This window comes from Betta splendens, chromosome 9 (genome assembly GCF_900634795.4).
Source record: "Betta splendens chromosome 9, fBetSpl5.4, whole genome shotgun sequence".
NCBI lineage: Eukaryota > Metazoa > Chordata > Actinopteri > Anabantiformes > Osphronemidae > Betta > Betta splendens.
In genome coordinates, this window is record NC_040889.2 from 20,863,577 (window position 1) to 20,883,808 (window position 20,232).

Sequence of the window (20,232 nt, forward strand, 5' to 3'; positions counted from 1 at the left end):
TTAAAATAACAAGATTTCAAATGTTTAATACAGAGTAAAGAGTTTATTGTTAAAAAAAACACACGCAACAGTACAACCCTTTCCCAGAATCAGTAGTAGCAACTTCAACACAAAGTACTGCAATCTCATTCCACCTCGTTCTTATCTTTTAACTTTGCTTCATGTCCATCAAATTACACCTTGGATCCTTGGAGAGTTGTATCTCACAGCAGTAAAACGTAACTATAACACTGCTTTTTGTGTTCACTCTTCAGCTGTTCCATTGGCACTGACATTATGTGCCACTCCATTGACTGCTGGGCCATTGGCTACAAATGGTTTTGAAACAACATCTGCCCAGGTCCCTTTACTGCTGAGAACTGATGCTTTAGCAGTGATGACCCCTGCTCCATTTATTTCACCATTTTTCTCATTATTTTTTGTTTTGCCATTTGCTGTGCTGCTCTTTATTCCATTTGGAACACTGGTCCCAGTTTCCTGTCCTGCAGCTGTTAGCTTTGTCTCTCCATTCGCCATCTTCACCTCAGGATCTGAAGCTGATTTTTCCCCTTCCGCATCTTCTTTCACCTCCTGCTGGGTTTGCTCCACATCACTGGCTGCAACGGCAGCAGCTCTGTCCACTGCTGGGCTTCCTCCATCCGCCTCCGTCCCACCTCCTGTTTCTTTAGCAGAGCTTTTCTCTCCTCCGTTCACAGTATCAGAGACAGTAAGGTCACTGTTTAGTTTAAGCCCCAGTTCCCTTTGTGCTGCTGCTTTTCGTTCCAGGTGCTTCTGCTTATACTCCTGGAATTTGTCACTATAAAACACAGTAAATGAATAAATCAGAAAGGATCACAATTTCTCCTTCAGCGCGTGGCTTTAACAAGTTTTATTCCTATAAACAGTACATCAGTGCTATTTACCTATGTGCAAGCCTCCTGATTCCTGTCACTAGAACCATTTGCTCCAAAATGGTTTCAGTTGTGGGAGTCAGACACTAGAAAAGAAAAGAAGGTTTATTAGATTATTGATTCAACAAGGTTGTATGGGTCACTGTGACAACCCGCGTTTCTGAACCAACCTCGACAGTTTGCTCTGTGCCGTCAGGTCCCGACTGTCGGAGAAGGCGCTCCACCTGCACTGCTTGTTTAGTAATGGTGCTCAGGAAATCTTTGCTGCAGCGTGTCTGTGCATGATCCTCACCGAACTGACCAAGAAAAGAATCAAAACATACAGAACCCATCCACAATGTTTATATAAAAAAAAGACCAACATATACTAACCAAGGAGGTAAAAGCAGCCAAGGCTTCTTTCTCGTGGGTCATAGCACTCCGATAGTCGCCCTTACTGCACATCCACTGGGCCAAGAGGTGGTGACTGCACAAACAAGACACAAGGAGATATTGTGATTACATTACAACCAGAATATGTTTTCAGTATTAATATTTGTGCCATCGATAACAAAAACATACTTAAGAGCAGTGTGCAGGGCTGTGGGACCAAAGAAGGAGGTGTCAAGTCTGAGGGCGTTCTGTAGGAACTGTCCAGCCTGATCTCCTGTCAGCAGCAACCCAAGACAACTCTATGTGGAAGCAATAGAAACAGGTTTACAATTGTAAGATATTTGTAGCAGGAGAGAAATAGAGGCCTAAATGATTATTAAGCTAAGGGAACCTACATCCAGTGTTGCAGTATAGGGGTGGTCTTCTCCGTGGATCGTTAGCATTAGCAGACGAGCTCTAAGAAGACACTTCTGAGCCAGGGCAACCTCCCCTCCAGCATACATATACACACCCAAGAAGACCTGCATAAAACATTATTCATGGGACCACATCCACGAGGCGAGTACATCCTGTATGCTACAAATCTGTAGTTGCACTCACGTATTGCTGGATTGTATTTGGATGGTCAAACCCAAGAACCCGCTCGCTAATCGTGACTGTCTTTAGTTGCACACTGCGAGCCTTAAAAATGCATGACAAACAACACAAGAAGAAATAGCAGCTTTTAGAATGACACAAATATGTAGTGAGTAGATGTGATTCACTGGACCTACCTCAGGTGCCTTCCCCTGCAGAAAGGCCACCCTGGCCAACAGGCTGTGGCAGTAACAGGCCTCAGGGTGCAGGTCATCACACACTCTGCCAAAAAGGTAGGCTGCTTCCTTCAGCTTTTCATGGGCCTGATCCAGCAGACCTGCATTAAAGAGAATACACCGTTACTTCACAGAGAATGCACAAAACAGTGAGATTTCATTAACTGGATATAACACTGTTGACCTACCTTTGTGAATCAAGCCCTGTGCAGCAGCGTAAACTTTTGAAGCATCTGCAGTTGGCATCTTGACGTACTTCACAACAGGGAACATGTTGACGATGTCATCTGGACCAATAGGAGCTTTGTTTTGGTTGTCAAACAAGTAGTCCCTCAGTCTCAGCTGGTGTGGAATTAATCAGCATTTTTTTAACTTTCTTTTTCAAAGTTTTCACAAATTTGCATGTAATTTAGGTTATAATTAAACATGACTATTATTGTATATGTTTTACACCAAACTATTTTGCAGAGGTCAGTTACCTGTACTCCAGTCTTCAAACAGAACTCTCTGAGCAGTGACAGCTTCTGAACACCATAGCACTCCACCAGGTGGCTGGGCCCAGAGCTGTCACATGGAAATGACAGTTACTCCATGTTGACGGTGAACATGGAATGAGCAGGAAGCCAACGGTGACCTTACCCCAGGCTGTCAGAGATGTTGTATGTTTCAGCAGCATCCTGACAGACCAGGTTCCACAGCTCACTCCCCGTGAGCGTGCTCCAGGGCGTGCTTTCAGAGGCGCTGGCCCCCCGTCCACGCCGCCTTGACTTCTTCTTGGACTCCTCCCCCACTGGACTGGGTGTGAAGTGGGGAACCAGCAGGCAGCAGAGGAAGTGACTGACGGCTGCAGAAAGACACGGCACATCCACACCCTGCGAAGATACCAGGGACTGCAGTTTATTTTGCTCATATTGGACTTCACCTGCTGCTATTGGCCCATCTGACACTGAGATGTGCGTCTGTGTAAACGCACAAACAATAATGACAGAGAACCACAAAGTACCTGGAGGAAACCGTTGAACACTCTTCTTGTTGAGCGGATAAATATTTCGCTAATGACTGATCTCTGGTGAAAGAACGGTGATAAGAATAATAGAAGGTTTTAGTAGTTGCATCATTAAGAGTGGGAGAAGTTAGGATGCTTTAAATAAGACCCACTGTTATGTGTCTCAGACGCTCCCTGTGTTCTGATTGGTTGATAGTCTTTAAAACGTAGCCCAGATATCGCAGGTTGATGCCTCTCTGGTGCAGTGACTGTTTCAGAGAAGCTCCATCCATTGGTGCTTCATTGTTGTGCAGGCAATATTCAACCTGCACGCAAGAAAATGATGAGCTTGTTCGATGTGCATGGTGCAAATGCACACGCTGGCCAACACGTAAACAATGAATCTCCTTACAAAGGCTGGTATCTGGTCTGTGATGATGAACGCTGCAGCCTCCCTCAGTAGTCGTTGCTGTAGCTTTGTTGGCGAACTTTCACTGGGAGGGAATGATACTCCTGAACACAGGGGGGAGAAGCATGTCACATTGTGCTGAATGAAAAGTTTGTGTGTGTGTGTGTGTGTGTGTGTGTAGTCTCTCATGGTACCTTCTGAAAAGACATTTGGGTTGAAGCGCATCTCAAAGATGTTGTCACTAATCGATCCCACGTCTTTACAAGCAGCTCTCACTGCATCAGTGGCTCTTGAGTCACCTGTAAAAATACAAAGTTATCAAGTATAAAAATATGAAAGCAATATATTTTTCCAGTTGCTGCCCCTTATAGACCCCCTGAAAACATTTCTTACAAGCGATTGCACATTCCTCAAAGCCTCCGTTCTCCTCCAGTGTCTCCCTGACACGCTGAGTGAACTGGCAGTGTCTAAAAAGAGGCAAAGACAAAACGCGGTGTCACGAAAAGAAAAAGGCCGTTGTTTCACAATGATTTCCATCGCATAGAACTCACTTGTGCTGAATGAAGGCCTTTAACAACTCTGGCCTCAGTCTACAGAGTCCGTGAGGAGAGCTTTTTGGAAGCCCAGAGTCTGCGTGATAATTCTCCGGCCAACCTTCCTTTACACCACCCTTCTTCTCCTCTTCACAGGTTTTGTTAATGTTCTCTTCACTGATCACCGCCTGACTTTCTGTCTCCACCTCTGGACAGAAGTTGGCATCAGCTGGGAAAGTCCTAAACACATCTAGAACATAAAGCCTCCCATCTGCCCCCAGCAGTCCTTGGGCGTCCACCGAGGTGAACAGTGGAACCTGGTGACCGTTGGGAGCCAATACTATATTTCTCTGGAGGCCAAGGGATTTGGCAGCACGGGCCAAAAGTGCAAGTAGCTGCCTGCGTTGTGGGGACTCCTGTGGCCCTGCATTCACCCCGTACAGCAAACCCCTGAAGAGGAGACGGGGGAAACACATGCGTATGTCACATACAGTTTGGTTTCACCGGTGGCACCGCGCTTTGTTGTCCTGTGTTCACAAGCTGTACCTAGAGGCAGGAGCTGCAGCCTGGTCTGGATCTGAGCCCTCCAAACCAGGAGCCAAGCCCTGAGCAGACATCCGCACTCCTCTGTAGTCTACTATGGCTGTAGGTAGAGTGTGCAGCCCCTCCATCCCCTCTAGGTCACTGTAGGCCTGTACCCCTTTAAGCTCCAGTCTTTGAGCAGCCCTGCAAATAAAAGGCAAAATAGTCAACATCACTCCTTAAGGAAAATGAAAACCTCAGCCACTTTGTGGCTTCCTCTTACCGTCGACCCCTCTCCCCACCAAACACTGCGCTCGCTGCACCCTGGCTCATGAAGAGGCCGCCCCACAGGAAAGCAGGATCCTCTGGGTTTCCGTTTACTGGCTCAGCAAAGCCATCCAGGACGGTCTCTGCTCCTTGCATGACCGCCCTCACAAACGCACTGTTTACCTGGGAAGGTTACGACCGGGGAGGAAGGAGAGGGGGAAAATGAGTGGATGAATGAAATACTTCAGATCATAAAAAAGGTTCTGAACTGGAGTTTGGGCTCATTCTGCTAATCTTACCTGGAGCAGAGTTTTCTCTCTCAGCAGTCTCTCCTCCAGAGTTCTTTGTGAGAGATTTCTGGCTGCTTGCAGCTCCTCATTCCAGTCGGGAACCTATTCATCACAAACACAAACACAGTTACAGGCAATGGAAGGGACAATGGCAGGTAACATGCGTCGGTGACTCCTCTGTTGTGAATAACCTGTGCCGCTGCCTGCTCATCTACTCCCAGTCTGCTGAAGACGTTCTTGTGAGTGCGAGATGCGCAGTGAGGTCCGAGCCAGCTCAGCGTGTGATAAGGGGTCGGCATCGCCTCCACTGGTGGCAATGGAGGTCTGAAGGCAAAGAATTAAGTAAGAACAATTGCAATACACACTGGTATATTATATGTTGAACTAAAAACAAGAGTGTTACCTGTTTTTAAGAGCGGTAAAGGTTTGTTTGAATGCAGGGCTGATGTGACAGAGCAAGTCAGTGAAACAGTGATAAACCGCAGAAGACTGTGCAGGACGAGGATCAAACACATCCTCTGTAGACCTAAAACCAGGAAGGGGCTAATTAATAAATAATCTCAATTTTTTGTTTGAATATAATATATTGTTTTACCTGTTAAGAAAAAAACCTTTAGGGCAAGCTGTGATGTCATAACGTCTTCCTTCCATTGTCATGGCCGTGATGTACATGAAGTCACCCTGCAGCTTCCTGTGTCCTGGAGGCGGGTTCCAGCAGCTGAGAGACAGGTCCCTGAGGTGACTGGGTGCCTGAGAATCAAGTCATTGACATGAAGGTCTTTGGGTGAACTAAGCCAATGCTGTAACATAGAAGTATTCACTGACCTCTGGTTGGGAGCTGTGTGGTAGCAGGGCCATAATGGGTCTGTCTGAAGAACCAGGAAGCAGGTAGTCGGGGGGTGCTCCATCCTGGTGGGTTGATTCTGTCTTGGTGTTGCTTAACGAGCGCTTGAGGTTCTTTGCATTTGATGAACTAGAATCTGCACCAGTAACAAAAACATTTCAGGCTGAGCTGCGGCTCGTTGTCTCCAGGTTCTCCTCCTGGGTTCGTGCATGGCCTCGGAGCGTACCTGGCGTCTGTGTGTGCGTGAGCGTCTCCAGGATGCTGGGCGAGCGTCCTTCTCGGAGCGCGTCCTGAGGTCTGGGTGCCCTCAGCAGCTCCACGACGCGGGCCAGATGGAGCCTGGCTGAGTGGACCGTGTAGGGTTCTGGATGGACGTGCAGCAAAACATTTAGGCCGAGCAGCAACACGGCAAAGGCTGAAGAAGTTGGTGATATGCACAGCTGTTTTTTTACAGGACGACCAAGTCGAATCGGTCAATACAAATTCCCTCCATGCACATCTGACAGGGTACATACTGTGAGTACTAACAAGGCTATGGGATAATACGCTTCAGGATTTTGACAGCTGGAGTGTAAGACAGAGACTAATTGTTTGGCACACAGTTGTAACCACTGCAGCCATGAATCTGTGCGAGTATAAACCCTGCTGTGATGACTCAGTAAAGGTGAGCCAGCTATTTACACAGAGCTGACAGAGACTTAAGAGTGTGTTAAAGGGAAAGAGTGATGCTATAAGGAAACCATAGATTAGAGTCTAAACCCAGAAATAACAGTGTCACAGTAAGTTTCCATAATAAACTGAAATGAATGCATGAAAAGAGGAGACGTGCTACCTTCCACCAGGCGAAGGACGGCTCCTGGCTTGAAGCCCTTCACACTTTGGAGTTCTGCTATGGGCTCCAGCGTTGTACTGGCTAGAGTCAGCGACAGGTTGGAGCGCGGGCACACCTCGTCCCGCGCGAGCAGTGCCATCACAACATCCTGAACGAGCCACAAGCCATGGACCTGCAAAAGCACCACGACGGGCAGATTCAACACAGGAAGCACTGCAAACGTGTGGAAACATCAGCAGATGCTAAACATGTCGTGCATGTTTATCATTAATGAGAGAAAATAAAGTGTTGGACACAGTGCGTACACACGGTTTATGTGTGTTGTGCAGATAAACGGGGGGTTTGAAGCTAACGCTAGTGTCGTACCTGCAGCTCAAAGGGCTCCACTCCTGCCCCCTGGATCTTTACGGGAAACGATGACTCTTCATCTTGCTTAATAACAGCGGCGTCCGTACCTCCACCGTTGCCGATCACATCTGCAGAACAGAGGAGATGAAGCTAAAAGGGAACGATCACGTCGCCCCTCAGTGGACAAGCACTTGGTTCAGGCACCTTTCCTGCATTCTGCCCTGACAGGCAGAGACTGGAGTTTCCAGCTCCACGTGACCCTGACAGGACTAAAGCTGCTACTGAAGATGAATGAATACCTCGGCGGATGACTGTAATCATGACTCATTATGTTCCATTTCCACCAATCTGTTCTCACTCTAGAATTAAACACAAACGGTAATCTCCTCTGAAATGCAACGCAGACTGCAGGACTCTGTGTGAAAGAGAAAGCATGAGCAAGAGAGCGAGAGCGAGAGACTGCCTGAGGGTGGGAGAGAGTCTGTGCAGCAAAAAATGTCAAAGACATGGAAAGTGGGGTGTGTCTGACTTTTTACACACACTCGAGGACGAGAGCTGAAGCAGGACCCAGCGTGTTTCCCAACCCGCCGTGTGACTAAACCTGTTGAATTTGCCTACTGGCCTCCATGTCATCTCAGGGTGAAGGGACAGCCACACCCAGCGTTGGCATGTTTAGACAGCGGAATGCTGAAGCACATAAACTAACAAAGCTGCAGCTTAGCGCTAACGTGCATCTGCTTAGATAGGTGCAGGGCCATATTGTGTGTGCAACACCTGGCGACATGCAGGCAGAACGGCAGACACTTCCCGTAGTCTGCGTCTGTGCAGATCTGCACATCCTCAGCTCCTGCTGTCGGTTTGAGGACTATAGCACAGGAAAAGCACCCGATATAATAGCTCCTCTGTGAGTGGCTGCAAGAAGGTCCCTCCTCTCTGCAAACCCGGAGCCGTCGGCCTCTTTTGTGCTCGAGCCGACGACTTACTACTACAGAGAACAGAAACGCTTTCAGCCCCGACAAGTTTATTTTGGCACCGGTTTCTGACGCAGGCCAGTACCACGAACCACACGAGCGAGTAGAACTCCTTCAGCAGAAGAAATGACTTTTCATCACCTGAAACGAGTTGCTCCGAGTGAGACGACCTGTCAATCATGAGGCTTATCTTATAAATACTCGCGGGCAGTCCCACCTGGAGCTGGGCCAACATATACTATACCTTAGTTTAGTGTGTCTCGTAGAGGGGGAGTGGCAAAGGTTAAATGGAGTTAAGAGGGGGGGTGAAAACGGTAGACAAGGTATTGGACAATAAACTCTTCACCTTATTACATTACAGACAGATCAGTTTGTATTGATTGTTTAGCATGAAAGTTAAAAGTGTTGCATAAATTCAACAAGTGGTTAAAGAATTTACTGAAAGCTAAGGACAGGCATCGGCCATGTTCAGAGCAGCAGAGCAATGCTAAATCTCCCACCCTTCTCGCATTCTCCAGCGAAGGAAAAAAAAAAAAAAGAGAGGGGAGAGGAACGTGGAAAAAAAGAGCCGGACAAAGTGGAGCAGAGACGGGAAAAGCACACATTGCGGGGATTTCTCACCAGCCTTGGCCTGATTTCGTCCTCCTCCTCTTCTCACTTTGTCCTTCATGGCTGAGTGTTGACGCTTTTCTGAACCTGCCCCGCTTAGTTTTTCACTTCTCTGAGGCTCTGGGTCGCTTCCCCTTCACACTCTGGCTCCAAGCGGCTGTGGGACTGAGTGGAAATATGCAGCAGGAGTGCTCGCGAGGCAGCGCCTGTTCAGGACTGTGACTCCCGGGTCTCTGTACGAGGCAACCTCAGCTTATCTGTTCTCCCTGTGTACAAAAGCCACACCCTCTTATTGCTCCACACGGGCTCATGACTCCCAGTGTCTCTCACACTTTGTCGGACTGGGTGTGTCTTTGCGTTGTAGCTCTACTCACTCTTCCTTCCCCTTCATGTTTCACTCCTCCCCTCCACAGGCCCTGGGGGAGAGGTGGGAATGGAGCGCACCGTGTGTTTGGCAGTGGTTTGAGCCCAGTGTGCCGAGCGTGCTGCTTCCAACATCCAGCGTTTCATGCTTCACGTGTTGGGGTTCATTGGTGTAAACGTTTTCTAATGAACACTGGAACTGTTACATTTAGATGAGCACTACTGGATCAAATGACCCACAGTCATCGAATCTAAGGTCATTAACTGACCACCATCCGCTATTCTGCACTGTAGATGATGATGAATTATAGTGAAGTCATGTGTGAGAAAGTTAACCTGGCTTAAAATGGGTGTGTGTGTGTCATCGGGTTGCATTTCTAAGAGGCCTACACCCTCTGCGTTCACATTTTACACATACTTGAATATATTTCACACCAATCTAACTAATGATGAACAGTTGACCTGCTTGGGATGACTTCAAATTAACGCCAGGCCCGTAGTAGACCCTTTATAGTCCCACAAAAAGGTTACACTGTAGCGCATTCGTCAGTTTGGAGAAGACCCCACAATCCTGGAAACGTGGCCGTTCGTGCTGACGCTCCCCCGCGTCCGAAGCCTTTGCATGACAACTCTCAGCCGCGTTATCATTCAGGCGCGTAACTGAGCGTGCGCAGAGCAGCTTGCAGCCTTTATATAAAACGTTACCCTGACCACGCATAGCCAAACTCTGCGTTATAAGCGCATGACGTCAGGCCGGGTGATGCGGCGGTATTTCATGTTGCCTTTACTTGCTTCTCGTAAATCTCACACCGTTTCAGTTTTTACGCGACCTGTGATGTGTCGGGATATTTTTTAATCAGAACGGAGCCCTACAATTTGTAGTTATAAGTTCTCATAAAAAATCAATTATGAGTTCTTATAATTACATAATGTGGTACATTATAGGGAGGTATGAAGAAGCATGAGTTTATTTAATTTAATAGAAACATTTTTGTTTGAAATAAAGTATTACACACGCTTAAAGTTCATTAAAGGTAACATTATCTGTCTTTATGTGGTTAATTTCATCCTTTATTTTCGCTTTTGTTGTTGCCATTATTGTGCTTTAATGTAACGATAGCCACGTTTCCGAGAGCACGTCAGAGGCAGCGTTTGACAGGAGGCTGTCCTTGGCTAGCGCTGTCTGCTACAGGGGGATGCTGCAGACATATATACAACGGACACAGATCCTGTGCTTAGACTGTATGTCAAGTTGACGGTAAGTGTGAATCAGAACCTATTTGTTACTACTGTTACACCGTCCAAAACGCCCACAGGATGAAAAGCAGAGTTCTACACAGTCGTCCTACTGTGCAGCCTTCCTCACTCTGCTAGCATAAACCTCGACCAATGTTAACCTCCTGTCCCTCCGATGCGTTTGGAGCAGTATATAACATGGCAAACCCCGTCCACGTTAGCTGGGTTGATCAAAATAACGTAAATGTCAAGAAAGAAGCAGCCCACACCAGCCGTTCACTGTTCGCGCTGAGGGCAGCTAGCTTCTACGCTACTAGCTAACAGACTGTTTACTGTTTACCCGTTGCCGACCAGCGGCAGATAATGAGGCAGAGATCGACGGTTTCCTAGAGGAGCTTAGTAAATGGAGTTCGTTAACGTTAAGCTGCCTACGAGGAAGGCAGCTGATCCGATTCGGCTTTATACCCCCTCTCGTACGGTGCTCTCGGACGAGATTACTATAGTAGGCATCAAAAGGTTGAACTGTTACGCAATAGTTGTGATGGTCTTTCTGTCCGTCATCCCAGGAGCCGAGGATTCCGTTCAGGCCTCGGGCTAATGTCATCCACTGCCGGTGAAGAGGGGGGTCTCTCTCAGGCTGCCCCAGACGCCAGTCCCGCTCAGACAGTAGCAACAGGGAACACACCTGAGGAACAGGTAGGAGTGCGTTCCTGCTTTTTTTTTGTTTATTGTTGTAACAATGTTGCAACAGTAAACAAGATGTCCTGTTCTGGTAGCAATGATTGTTGTAGCTTAAGGCAGGTACCTCATTTGTGGCGTGTTGTCAACATAAACAAACATGATTCCTAGAATGAAAGGTCTGGCTCCTCCCGCTCAATTAAATCAGCTGAACATAAGTAGGAGAAGCTTGTGATTTTACATGTCAAAGTAGACGGAGCTCTGTGTGAGCAAATATGTCTTACTGTTTCCCATAGGCATGAATGACAAGCTTTTGCGCAGTACAGTCAAAGGGGAGGTGTACAATATTACAATATTTTCAGAGGAGATCAACAAACTATATTCTTAGGAAGGGTGTGTCATTTAAAATTCCAGGTAGCTTTTCAGTCAGTCATGCATGTTATAGTTACAATGCAATCACTATAATTCTTGTATGTCATAAATGGCAGTTAACATATAGGGAGAAGCATTATTTGACTTTATTGTAAAACCAGGCCTTCTACATGGTGCAAAGAGAATTTCATAAGATTTCATAAGACGACAAGAAAGACTCGTCCAGTTTTGCAAGATATTGCAAAGGCATTTCTGAGAAATTTGCAGATAAATCTAAAGTGTGAAAATATCCAATCTCTAAATCTAAATTTCTGTTTCAGTTGCATGGACATTTAAGACTTTCATCACTGTCATTGATTAAAGTACACTTTTTAATGGGCAAGTTATTGTTGTCTGTAGTTTGCTGGGAGAAATCTTGGTTTAGGATTGGTGTCAGTCACTCAGAGACAAAGAAACAGGAGACAGATTGTGAGGAAAGAAAGCAGAGCTTTTTGTGCCTGCTCAACATGAGGCCTAATTCCTTCCCGTTTCACTGCCCTTTGCTTAGTCTGATGAGCTCAGGTTTCTTTGTCGAAGCTAAACAGAAGGGCACAGACTTAGTTCAGGCTTATGAATGTGGTTGTTTTGGAAAATACAATTGGATGGCTGACTGTTCCAAAGAGGAAAAAGATTGTACTACTAACTAAGAAATAATGCTGAAATAAATATCTCTTTAACATTTTGACCACTCCAGCATGATTTCTCTCCAGGCCTTTCCTGCTGCAGGGGAAGCCTCTCCTTCTTCCACATCCTCCTTTGAAATGCTTGACATGGAGTCCGTCTCAGTTCCTTACCAAGAAGTGCAGCCTCACTGGTTCTTCTGTCGACGCGCCGATGACACCACCTCTTGGCTCCCTTTTAGCAGAGAAGACTCTGACAAACTGGAACATGCCTGCAAAACCAGTGAGTAGTGCATTATGCTAATAAAGTGTACATTTTGTGTGAGGGATGTAATCAAAGTAGATGTGTGAGGAGTAGGAAAAAGGTGAGTGCTAAAAACAGTTCAGATCGAATATCAAGACAATACTGTTCCCTACACTGGCCCGATGCCTAGTAGAGCACTTGGGTTTCCTGAGAGGGGATGTACTAGAACTGAATTAAAGTTCACTCATGTGAGCTATATTCATTTATATAGGCTGTACAATGTTAAAGTTAACAATACAGGAAACCTTCGGCAAAAAAATTCTTATAGATTTTTATAGATTTTGACATCTCTATAAACAATGTTCTTGTGTTTGTCTAGAATGCACAAAAAAGAAGCCTATTACAAAAACTAAAGTTAATGTAAATGTTTTTGCTTGGACATGTTTAATCTGCAGTACGGGAAAAGAAGGAAGAGATCGTGGTAGCCGTAGATGGAGAGCGGTACGATGTGCATGTTAAGGAGAGGAAGCGCTATGCTGTGTACTGGGACCAAGCCCCCACTGAAGTCCGTCGCTGCACCTGGTATTATAAAGGAGATAAAGACACCAGGTTCATGCCATACACTGAGGACTTCAGCCAAAGTTTGGAGGTAATCATTCCTACATTATAAATCGGACTTTATTCTCTTTTTAACATTCTCTGTTCATTAGGTTTTCTCTTCATCTTAGTCTCATCCTTGCACTCTGTAATTATTTAGGATGCCTACATGATAGCAGTGACTTTGAATGAATGGAAGAGGAAACTGGACTTTCCTACTGGAGAGACTGTCATCCTACACAATCCTAAAGTACTCTCTGGTTTTTACATCACTGTATACACTATAATTGAAGTTTGGTTGAGTTTGTGCAAACTGATTCATTTTGCTGCTTCTCCTCCAGCTGATAATGCAATATCAGCCATTAGCCTTGCAGGATGATTGGGTGTCGTCTCCCTCAGAGAATTCCCGCCCTCGAACAGTCAAGAGGGGAATCGACAACATTTCCGTGGAAATACCTGATGGTATGTGTTTATATGTACCAAAAGACTTATGCTAAATTTTAACCAGAGTCAAAAAGTCAAACTTACCAGGTCCTTTCAGGTGAGCCAGAAAAGGTGGACCACCTTGTCTTTATGGTTCATGGCATCGGCCCTGCATGTGATTTACGCTTCAGGTCCATTATACAGTGTGGTAAGTATGCGTGGGTACAGTACGTTTAGGCATACTGCATAGAGTACTGTGTAGGTGTTTATAGTTTCTTGTCTTTCCTCTCTGTAGTAAATGACTTCCGGAGTGCTTCCTTGTCCCTCCTGGCCTCTCACTATAAGCGTGCTCAGCAGGACGGCCAGGTGGCCAGAGTGGAGTTCCTTCCTGTCAACTGGCACAGCGCTCTACACGGGGATGCCACTGGTGTGGACGAGTAAGTGAGAAGTGCAAAACAATAGTTTCCACTGTTGCACAGATCTACTGTTGTTTGCATTATGTGGTCTTTTTCTCTGGTCAATATTGTTTTGTTTTCTACCTCTCTTTTTCCAGGGACATCCAGAGAATCACTTTGCCCAGTATCAGCAGGCTGAGACATTTCACCAACGACACTCTCCTGGACCTGTTTTTCTATAACAGCCCCACGTACTGTCAGACTATAGTGGACACAGTGGCCTCGGAGATCAACAGGCTGCATGCTCTCTTCAAACAGAGGCACCCAGAATACAGTGGGGCGGTTTCAGTAGTAGGACATAGCTTGGGTTAGAGAAACACAAAGAAAAATCATACATCTAGTCAGTAATAAATTAAACGCATGATGTGGAATTTGAATGTTTACTTTTCCTCAGGTTCATTGATCCTGTTTGATCTGCTCACAAATCAGAGGACTGCATCAGAAGCCAGAGAGAGAGTAAGACGACCTTTACAATTAAGGATAATATCAATATATGATATACCGTAAATAAAAACAAAGTATATTCCATTCCTCTGTGTTTAAGGTGTCTTCTGGTGAGCCTGGTCATCTGAAATGTGAAACACTGGAGCAGACTCTGACCAGATTGGGCCTACAGCAATACCTGGATACACTACAGACAGAAAACCTTGACTTGGAATCTCTGGTAATACACACACACGCGCACACACACACAAAGCAAAGCAAAGCAAATGTGGCTCCTAAACTGATAAACTCACGCTTCACTTCTTTTAGGCTCTTTGCCATGACGGCGATCTGAAAGATTTAGGAATTCCTCTTGGACCTCGGAAAAAGATCTTGAACTACGCCAAGCGAAAATGTCCTCCAGAGGTTAGATAAAGTTAGAAAACTGTCCTGTGATGCTTGGAGGGATTTTATTTAGATAATACTATGAATACTGCATTGCCTGGTTATTCCTACTTTGATAGAGGAAATGAAAGGGACAAGCTTAATATTAATTTCTGAGTATAAGATAAGTCAAAAATACTAAACTGACTATTTAAGTATTAGTAATTGCTATTTGTAGACACCTTTTGTTACTTGCAGTGTATATAACGTTTTATAATGTTCTTGTATTCCTATAGGATTGTAAAACAGGGGCTGTACATCTGGCACCAGGGTTACAAGTTCCATATGAAAATGCCTTGCTGAGTGAGCATGATTGTAACCAGTGTTCAGAATCGACGGCACAGCAGTCCCAGTTCCACAGAGCTCAGTCTATCACCAGTGCTGTAGACTATGAGTACTTTGACGTGGGCATTGGACAGGTAGCACACATGCACACACATTTGAGTTATTTGCTTAGGAGCACTGGTGGCTAAACGCTTTGATGCATTACGGTCCTGCTTCTTTCCTTCCCCTGCTTGCCTGGACAGACCAATGGAGGCATAGCCAAGGGGCAGGTGTGTCCCCAAGCTCTCAGGCTTTGTCCTTAGCTGTGTTTGACCTCACTGTCTACACTTAAACTCCAGTCTGGTCATGAAAAGTTCACGGAGACACCTTGTGCTCTAACTGTGGCCAAATTGAGTCATTCAGCCAAATAATCACTGTTTGTGCTCATTCAGTCCTGCTTGAATGGCCATTTCCATGGTTTCCTTAATTTTTGTCTGTGTCGTTGTTGCAATACCACAGATTCTTGTTTCAGTGTTTTATCACAGTTCAGAAGAGGAGTATCACCCCGGTGTTCATGTGTCTCAGTGACTGTGCAAATGCCTCATTTGTCTCTGCAGAACCACATATTTATTTAAATCATAGCATGCTTTAACGTGCAACAAATTCATTAGCACATCTTTTCCCAGGTCTCTATTGATTACCCACAGCTGGCATTCCATCCTCAGACGTTTTTTGCATTTGGCTCTCCCATTGGAATGTTCCTGACCGTTCGTGGTCTGAAACACATTGATCCACACTACAGCTTCCCAACGTGCAAGAGCTTTTACAACATCTACCACCCGGTGAGTAAATGCACTACATTTACCGCAGCTCTGCTGTTACTTTAATTTTTTTTTCCTGCACATGGAACGTACTGTTCATTTCTCTTAATGTGTATGCTAGTCATGCCTCTTTTATTGCTTTGTAGTACGACCCTGTAGCCTATCGGATTGAGCCCATGATTGTCTCAGAGGTGGATCTGGAGCCAATGTTAATTCCTCACCATAAAGGGCGTAAAAGGATGCACCTGGGTATGAGTGTTTGTCTGTCTTCTCTCCTCTATGGTGAAAAATATTTGTGTCTGCTTTTGTTCAGTCATAATCCCCATTTCTTGATGACTTACAGAGCTAAAGGACAGCTTGACCCGTATGAGCATGGATTTGAAGAACAATGTACTCGGTTCTTTAAGGACAGCATGGCAGTCATTCGCCAGACTACCTGTTGCTGCATTGCCCCCAGTGGAGGAAGGAGACAATACAACAGTTACAGACATTCAAGACACAAAAGGTATAAAAAGCTACTCCACTCTCTATTTGTGTATTTGTGTGTTGTGTGAGTGCACGGGTCTGCTTAAAAGTGTGTCTAACTCTGTCTCCTCATACTCCTCTTGCCCGTGTCTGCAATTCGCTTCAACCCCCCTGAAATCGGCATTACCCGATGGTTGCTTCTATCTCCCTGCCCCTTACTACTTAACCTTGAACCTCAGCCCCAGCAACAGTCACTGAGAGGGAAGACAAAAGTGCTGACTTTTGGACTAAAATACTGGAGTGGCCCAGGGCCCTTCATAAGTATTACTTCAAAGGTAAGCCAGGATAGACTTTACTACACTGCCACTCAAGGGTATTTAATAAACCTGAGTGTCTTTTATGCAGCCCATTTCACTGTATGGCCAATAAAATCACCACAAAGCTGAGATCCAGAGTCCAAACTTGACAATCCAAGGAATATTAGTGTGTGTGTGTGTCTACTTTTTACACAGTGCATGTTTATTTAATTTGGAAATTGTCCACAAGACACACAAAACTCTACTACTACTGCACATGACCTGCTTTACTTTGGCATGTTAGCCTCGTTTTCAAAGAGCAAGTTTTATGTAATGTATGTCATTGTTGCTGCAGGCTCTAACTACTCCTCTATCCCATCTTCCTTCATGCCTGAGTGCATTTCCCCTGCTCCATGTAGCCTTCACCTCGAAGTTTAATTACTGACATCCCCTTCAGGCCCTTCCCTCCCTCTTCTGCTATCGTCTCTGATTGGTTGAAGTCTATGACTGCTTCATCAACTGTCAACACTAGAAGGAGCTTGAGTAACCATCCCAAAGGCACACTGCTGTATGAGCTGAACTGTTAACTCCAGTGGTACAGTAGTGATTGGTTGAAACTGAACGAGCAAGTAACATCATTCATTGGAAGGACTTACCGCAGGGTTCCTTATAGTAGGCAGCTACGTGCGCGTACACGTCCTGCCCTTTGCTATCCCACCTTGAGCATGTCATTTATCATTTTAACAAATTGCTCAAAAGGAATGCAGGAGTTGTCAGACAGATACGTTAATCCCTTTTAAGATTATTAATTTTCATGTAGTGCCTTTAAAATGTACATCTGGCTTTCCCCACCTCCTGAAAGTTGGGGCAAAACAGCGTGGGTTTTTTTGATGCAGTAAATGTAAGTTAAGACTAAATGCCTTGTGCCACAGTTCTGAGTTTACTGTGGTCTTAAGTTTATTAGAATAGAAATACAAAATGTTAGCAGGTAGAGGAGCATCCAGATCTTAACAAACATAACATTCATTCTCCAAAATTCTTACTTTTCACACTTTTTTTCTTATTATTATGCATCATATTGAGATCCTTCATCATCACCTATTTGGTTGCATAGTGCTGTTTGAATTTTTTTAGGTGCTTTTTGTGTCCACCATCATAGTGCTTGAGTAGCATGTAGTAAAATAATAAAAAATTATTTGTAATGAAGCACACATCTGTAAACAAGCAGAGGGACACTGATGGATACAATCTTCCTATCACATACACAGCAGCCAAATGCTTCATTAATTATTGTTAATATTTTCAGAGATGTACATTTGACTTTATCTACAGGTGTTTGTGTAGACACAGAGAACTCCGTGTCAGGAGATCAGGCAGAGCAGCCAGAGATAAAAGTGGGGATGCTGAATGGAGGACGAAGGATCGACTTTGTACTTCAAGAAAAACCAATTGAGAGCTTCAACGAATATCTGTTTGCCATCCAGTCTCATCTGTGTTACTGGTGAGTCGCACATTGCATGGTGGGAGCGGGGTAAGGTTGAGGGTGGATGCTCAGGTTCTTTGTCTTTCTTCTAGGGAATCTGAGGACACAGCTCTCTTGCTGCTCAAGGAGATCTATGACAAGCTGGGCGTGGCATTTGAACAGCCACAACAGTAATAAAAGCTTTCTGAATGTAGACTTCCTTTTGAAAGTGATGGAAATAAAAATGACGGACAGCCAATCACCCAGAGGCTGCTCGACACTCTTCCAGATTGCCTTACTATCTGGGTGTTGCCCGACATCCCCTGCCCCACCTCCTCCTGCGGTGGAGACTGTCTGGCAGTTTACTGGTGATATTGGTTCCCACAGTATCTATCAGGTCAACTTGAATTGAAGGTAATGAAGACTCCTTGGTCCCACTTAAACACCCACTGGGTTGGACTGTGAGATCCTTGTTTGTTTATTAGTTTGTATTGTTTATGCTGCTTTACTTTGCACTTTGACCTACCAACAGTTGTTGACATATGTCAGTAGCTGCCCCTAAATAATAATAATAAAATTTAATTTTAAAATATTATTATATTATATGATAAGACATGCAGAGCAATTGAAGTATAGCTCTGTAATCGGCGTTTCAGTGCAGTTTACAAAAAATATATTAAAATATATTATACTTAATAAAATGTACAGGCATAAAAAGGTAGATGTCTACAACTAGGTAACTATAATTCCTAAAATGTGTGTTCAACCGGACAGAAGGGTTAAATTCCTCTTGACTAAGCAAGCTTTCTAGTGGCGTAATGCTACTGTACACCTTCTTGTTAAAAGCAATCAGGGTGCTTTCTCATGGATGTTGATGTTTTGCTCTTTGCTATTTTGTTATGGTCATATTCTCTCTGCCAGTATCAAGGCCACCTGAAACCCAAAGCTGCTACCCCTAGGTTTGTGCAATGTAAAAATAATGTCGGGTATAGACTCAAAGTAAAGTTAATTTTGTTTTCTAATCACATTTTTTTCATTAGATGTGTAGTATAATCAAATTTATTTATATTAAGAGGTAATGCTGATGAAGAATGAAATGAAGATGATGGAAAGGACAATCTAACCTTGTCTTTACATGGTGTGTTCATACAGTGTAGATGTGTGAGCTTCCTTAGCAGTTGACTGACATTATATCTCATAGCAACTTTATAACTGCTGTTTATTCTTATTGTCAAATATGATTAATTGCGAAAAAAACTAGCACCTTAAATATGCAGCTCTAACTTTTTCTACTTGCCAAATCACACACCTCTCTTTGTATATCGTAATAGTGTAAAATCACAATGACAACCCTAGTTTAGAACAGGCAACAAAATCACCAAAGCCAAATTATGATTCTGCCACCAACATGTATCAGGTGTCTTGGAAAGCAGTGGCTGGTAACTGTTATAATGGTCTGTTTCTTAGTTATTTTGGGTTTGGTTACTTAGTTGTTTAACTCAGACCACATTTAGGTCATATTAGGCACAAACACAGAAGATGAAAGACTTCACAATCTGTCAAGCACCTATGTAGTTTTGTTTTAAATATTCCAAATATACACCAGTATATTGAGCAACAAAGGGTCCAGTCAGGGAACTTTAGAAACTAAGTGATTTAGCTATGTGGCATAACCATAACCAATTATTATACACTGTCAGGACATTACAGACCTCTCACCAAAGCACGGAATGATTTGTTCTTCTTCTGTAATGCACTGAACTCTCTGTCTTTTCTTTTAAGCTCATAACAATTTTTTTTCTGTACATTTCAAATATCTCAACAGTACAGATCAGACTAATACCTCCCTTGGCATTTGATACTAATGTCTTCACAATTGACCAAAAATCTAACGTTTTCCTAATACACTTATGGTTACATGTTGTGTGTGCCATAATAAAATATTACCTGTGTGTTGTGTCATCGCTTGTATATCAAATACACCGTAGTTGATGTCACAATCTTAATAACTATCTTTTACCATAAATGCACACTTGGTATGAAACCTATGTACAGTAACATTGGATATTATTAATTATTTTATTAATTTTTTTCATTAAAAAGAACGTTGATAAATAGTCTTATAATTATGAGGGTATTGTGGGAATAAACGTTTCATTTTGACGCATGCGCAGTTGCGTGGTAAACGCAGCATCACGCTGAGGTTTAGTTCACTAGTAGCAACCCCGAACAACAACAATGAAGCAGGTAACGGCTGCTTGGCTTTATTTGCATCAACTGCTAACCTAACTGTCAAACATGTTATTTTTTAACATTCATATATTTAATTGTAATTGTTTGCTGTTT

The 20,232-nt window shown here is 44.2% G+C and overlaps 2 protein-coding genes across 5 annotated transcripts; one reads left to right on the plus strand and one right to left on the minus strand.

The window, feature by feature from the left end:
* Positions 1-23: 23 nt before the first annotated feature.
* On the minus strand, positions 24-9,014 carry si:ch211-166a6.5 (clustered mitochondria protein homolog). The gene is made up of 28 exons (XM_029161012.3): positions 8,697-9,014; positions 7,123-7,232; positions 6,757-6,928; positions 6,151-6,288; positions 5,906-6,060; positions 5,676-5,830; positions 5,484-5,606; positions 5,272-5,404; positions 5,090-5,182; positions 4,807-4,973; positions 4,548-4,727; positions 4,020-4,451; positions 3,862-3,935; positions 3,663-3,767; positions 3,472-3,572; positions 3,233-3,385; positions 3,078-3,140; positions 2,714-2,946; positions 2,554-2,638; positions 2,263-2,416; positions 2,036-2,175; positions 1,863-1,943; positions 1,658-1,783; positions 1,452-1,561; positions 1,263-1,356; positions 1,061-1,186; positions 903-976; positions 24-796 (listed from the first exon to the last, which is right to left on the minus strand). Exons 1-28 carry the CDS (start codon positions 8,743-8,745, stop codon positions 244-246), a joined length of 4,179 nt encoding a protein of 1,392 aa, XP_029016845.1. The 5' UTR covers positions 8,746-9,014; the 3' UTR covers positions 24-243.
* An 886-nt stretch (positions 9,015-9,900) lies between these two features.
* Positions 9,901-19,838, plus strand: ddhd2 (DDHD domain containing 2). 4 transcript variants are annotated; one of them, XM_029161015.3, is made up of 20 exons: positions 9,901-10,305; positions 10,850-10,979; positions 12,083-12,275; positions 12,692-12,885; positions 12,994-13,083; positions 13,175-13,295; positions 13,375-13,464; positions 13,552-13,693; positions 13,810-14,018; positions 14,106-14,167; positions 14,256-14,375; positions 14,465-14,560; positions 14,815-14,997; positions 15,106-15,132; positions 15,529-15,684; positions 15,810-15,912; positions 16,007-16,168; positions 16,368-16,463; positions 17,757-17,925; positions 18,000-19,838. In XM_029161015.3, exons 2-20 carry the CDS (start codon positions 10,881-10,883, stop codon positions 18,079-18,081), a joined length of 2,394 nt encoding a protein of 797 aa, XP_029016848.1. In that variant the 5' UTR covers positions 9,901-10,305; positions 10,850-10,880; the 3' UTR covers positions 18,082-19,838. The 4 variants fall into 4 exon arrangements, with proteins under 4 accessions (XP_029016848.1, XP_029016850.1, XP_029016852.1 ...); XM_029161016.3 differs by lacking the exon at positions 9,901-10,305 and adding an exon at positions 10,409-10,756; XM_029161017.3 differs by lacking the exon at positions 15,106-15,132 and having other exon boundaries at positions 10,075-10,305.
* The last annotated feature ends 394 nt before the right edge of the window (positions 19,839-20,232 follow it).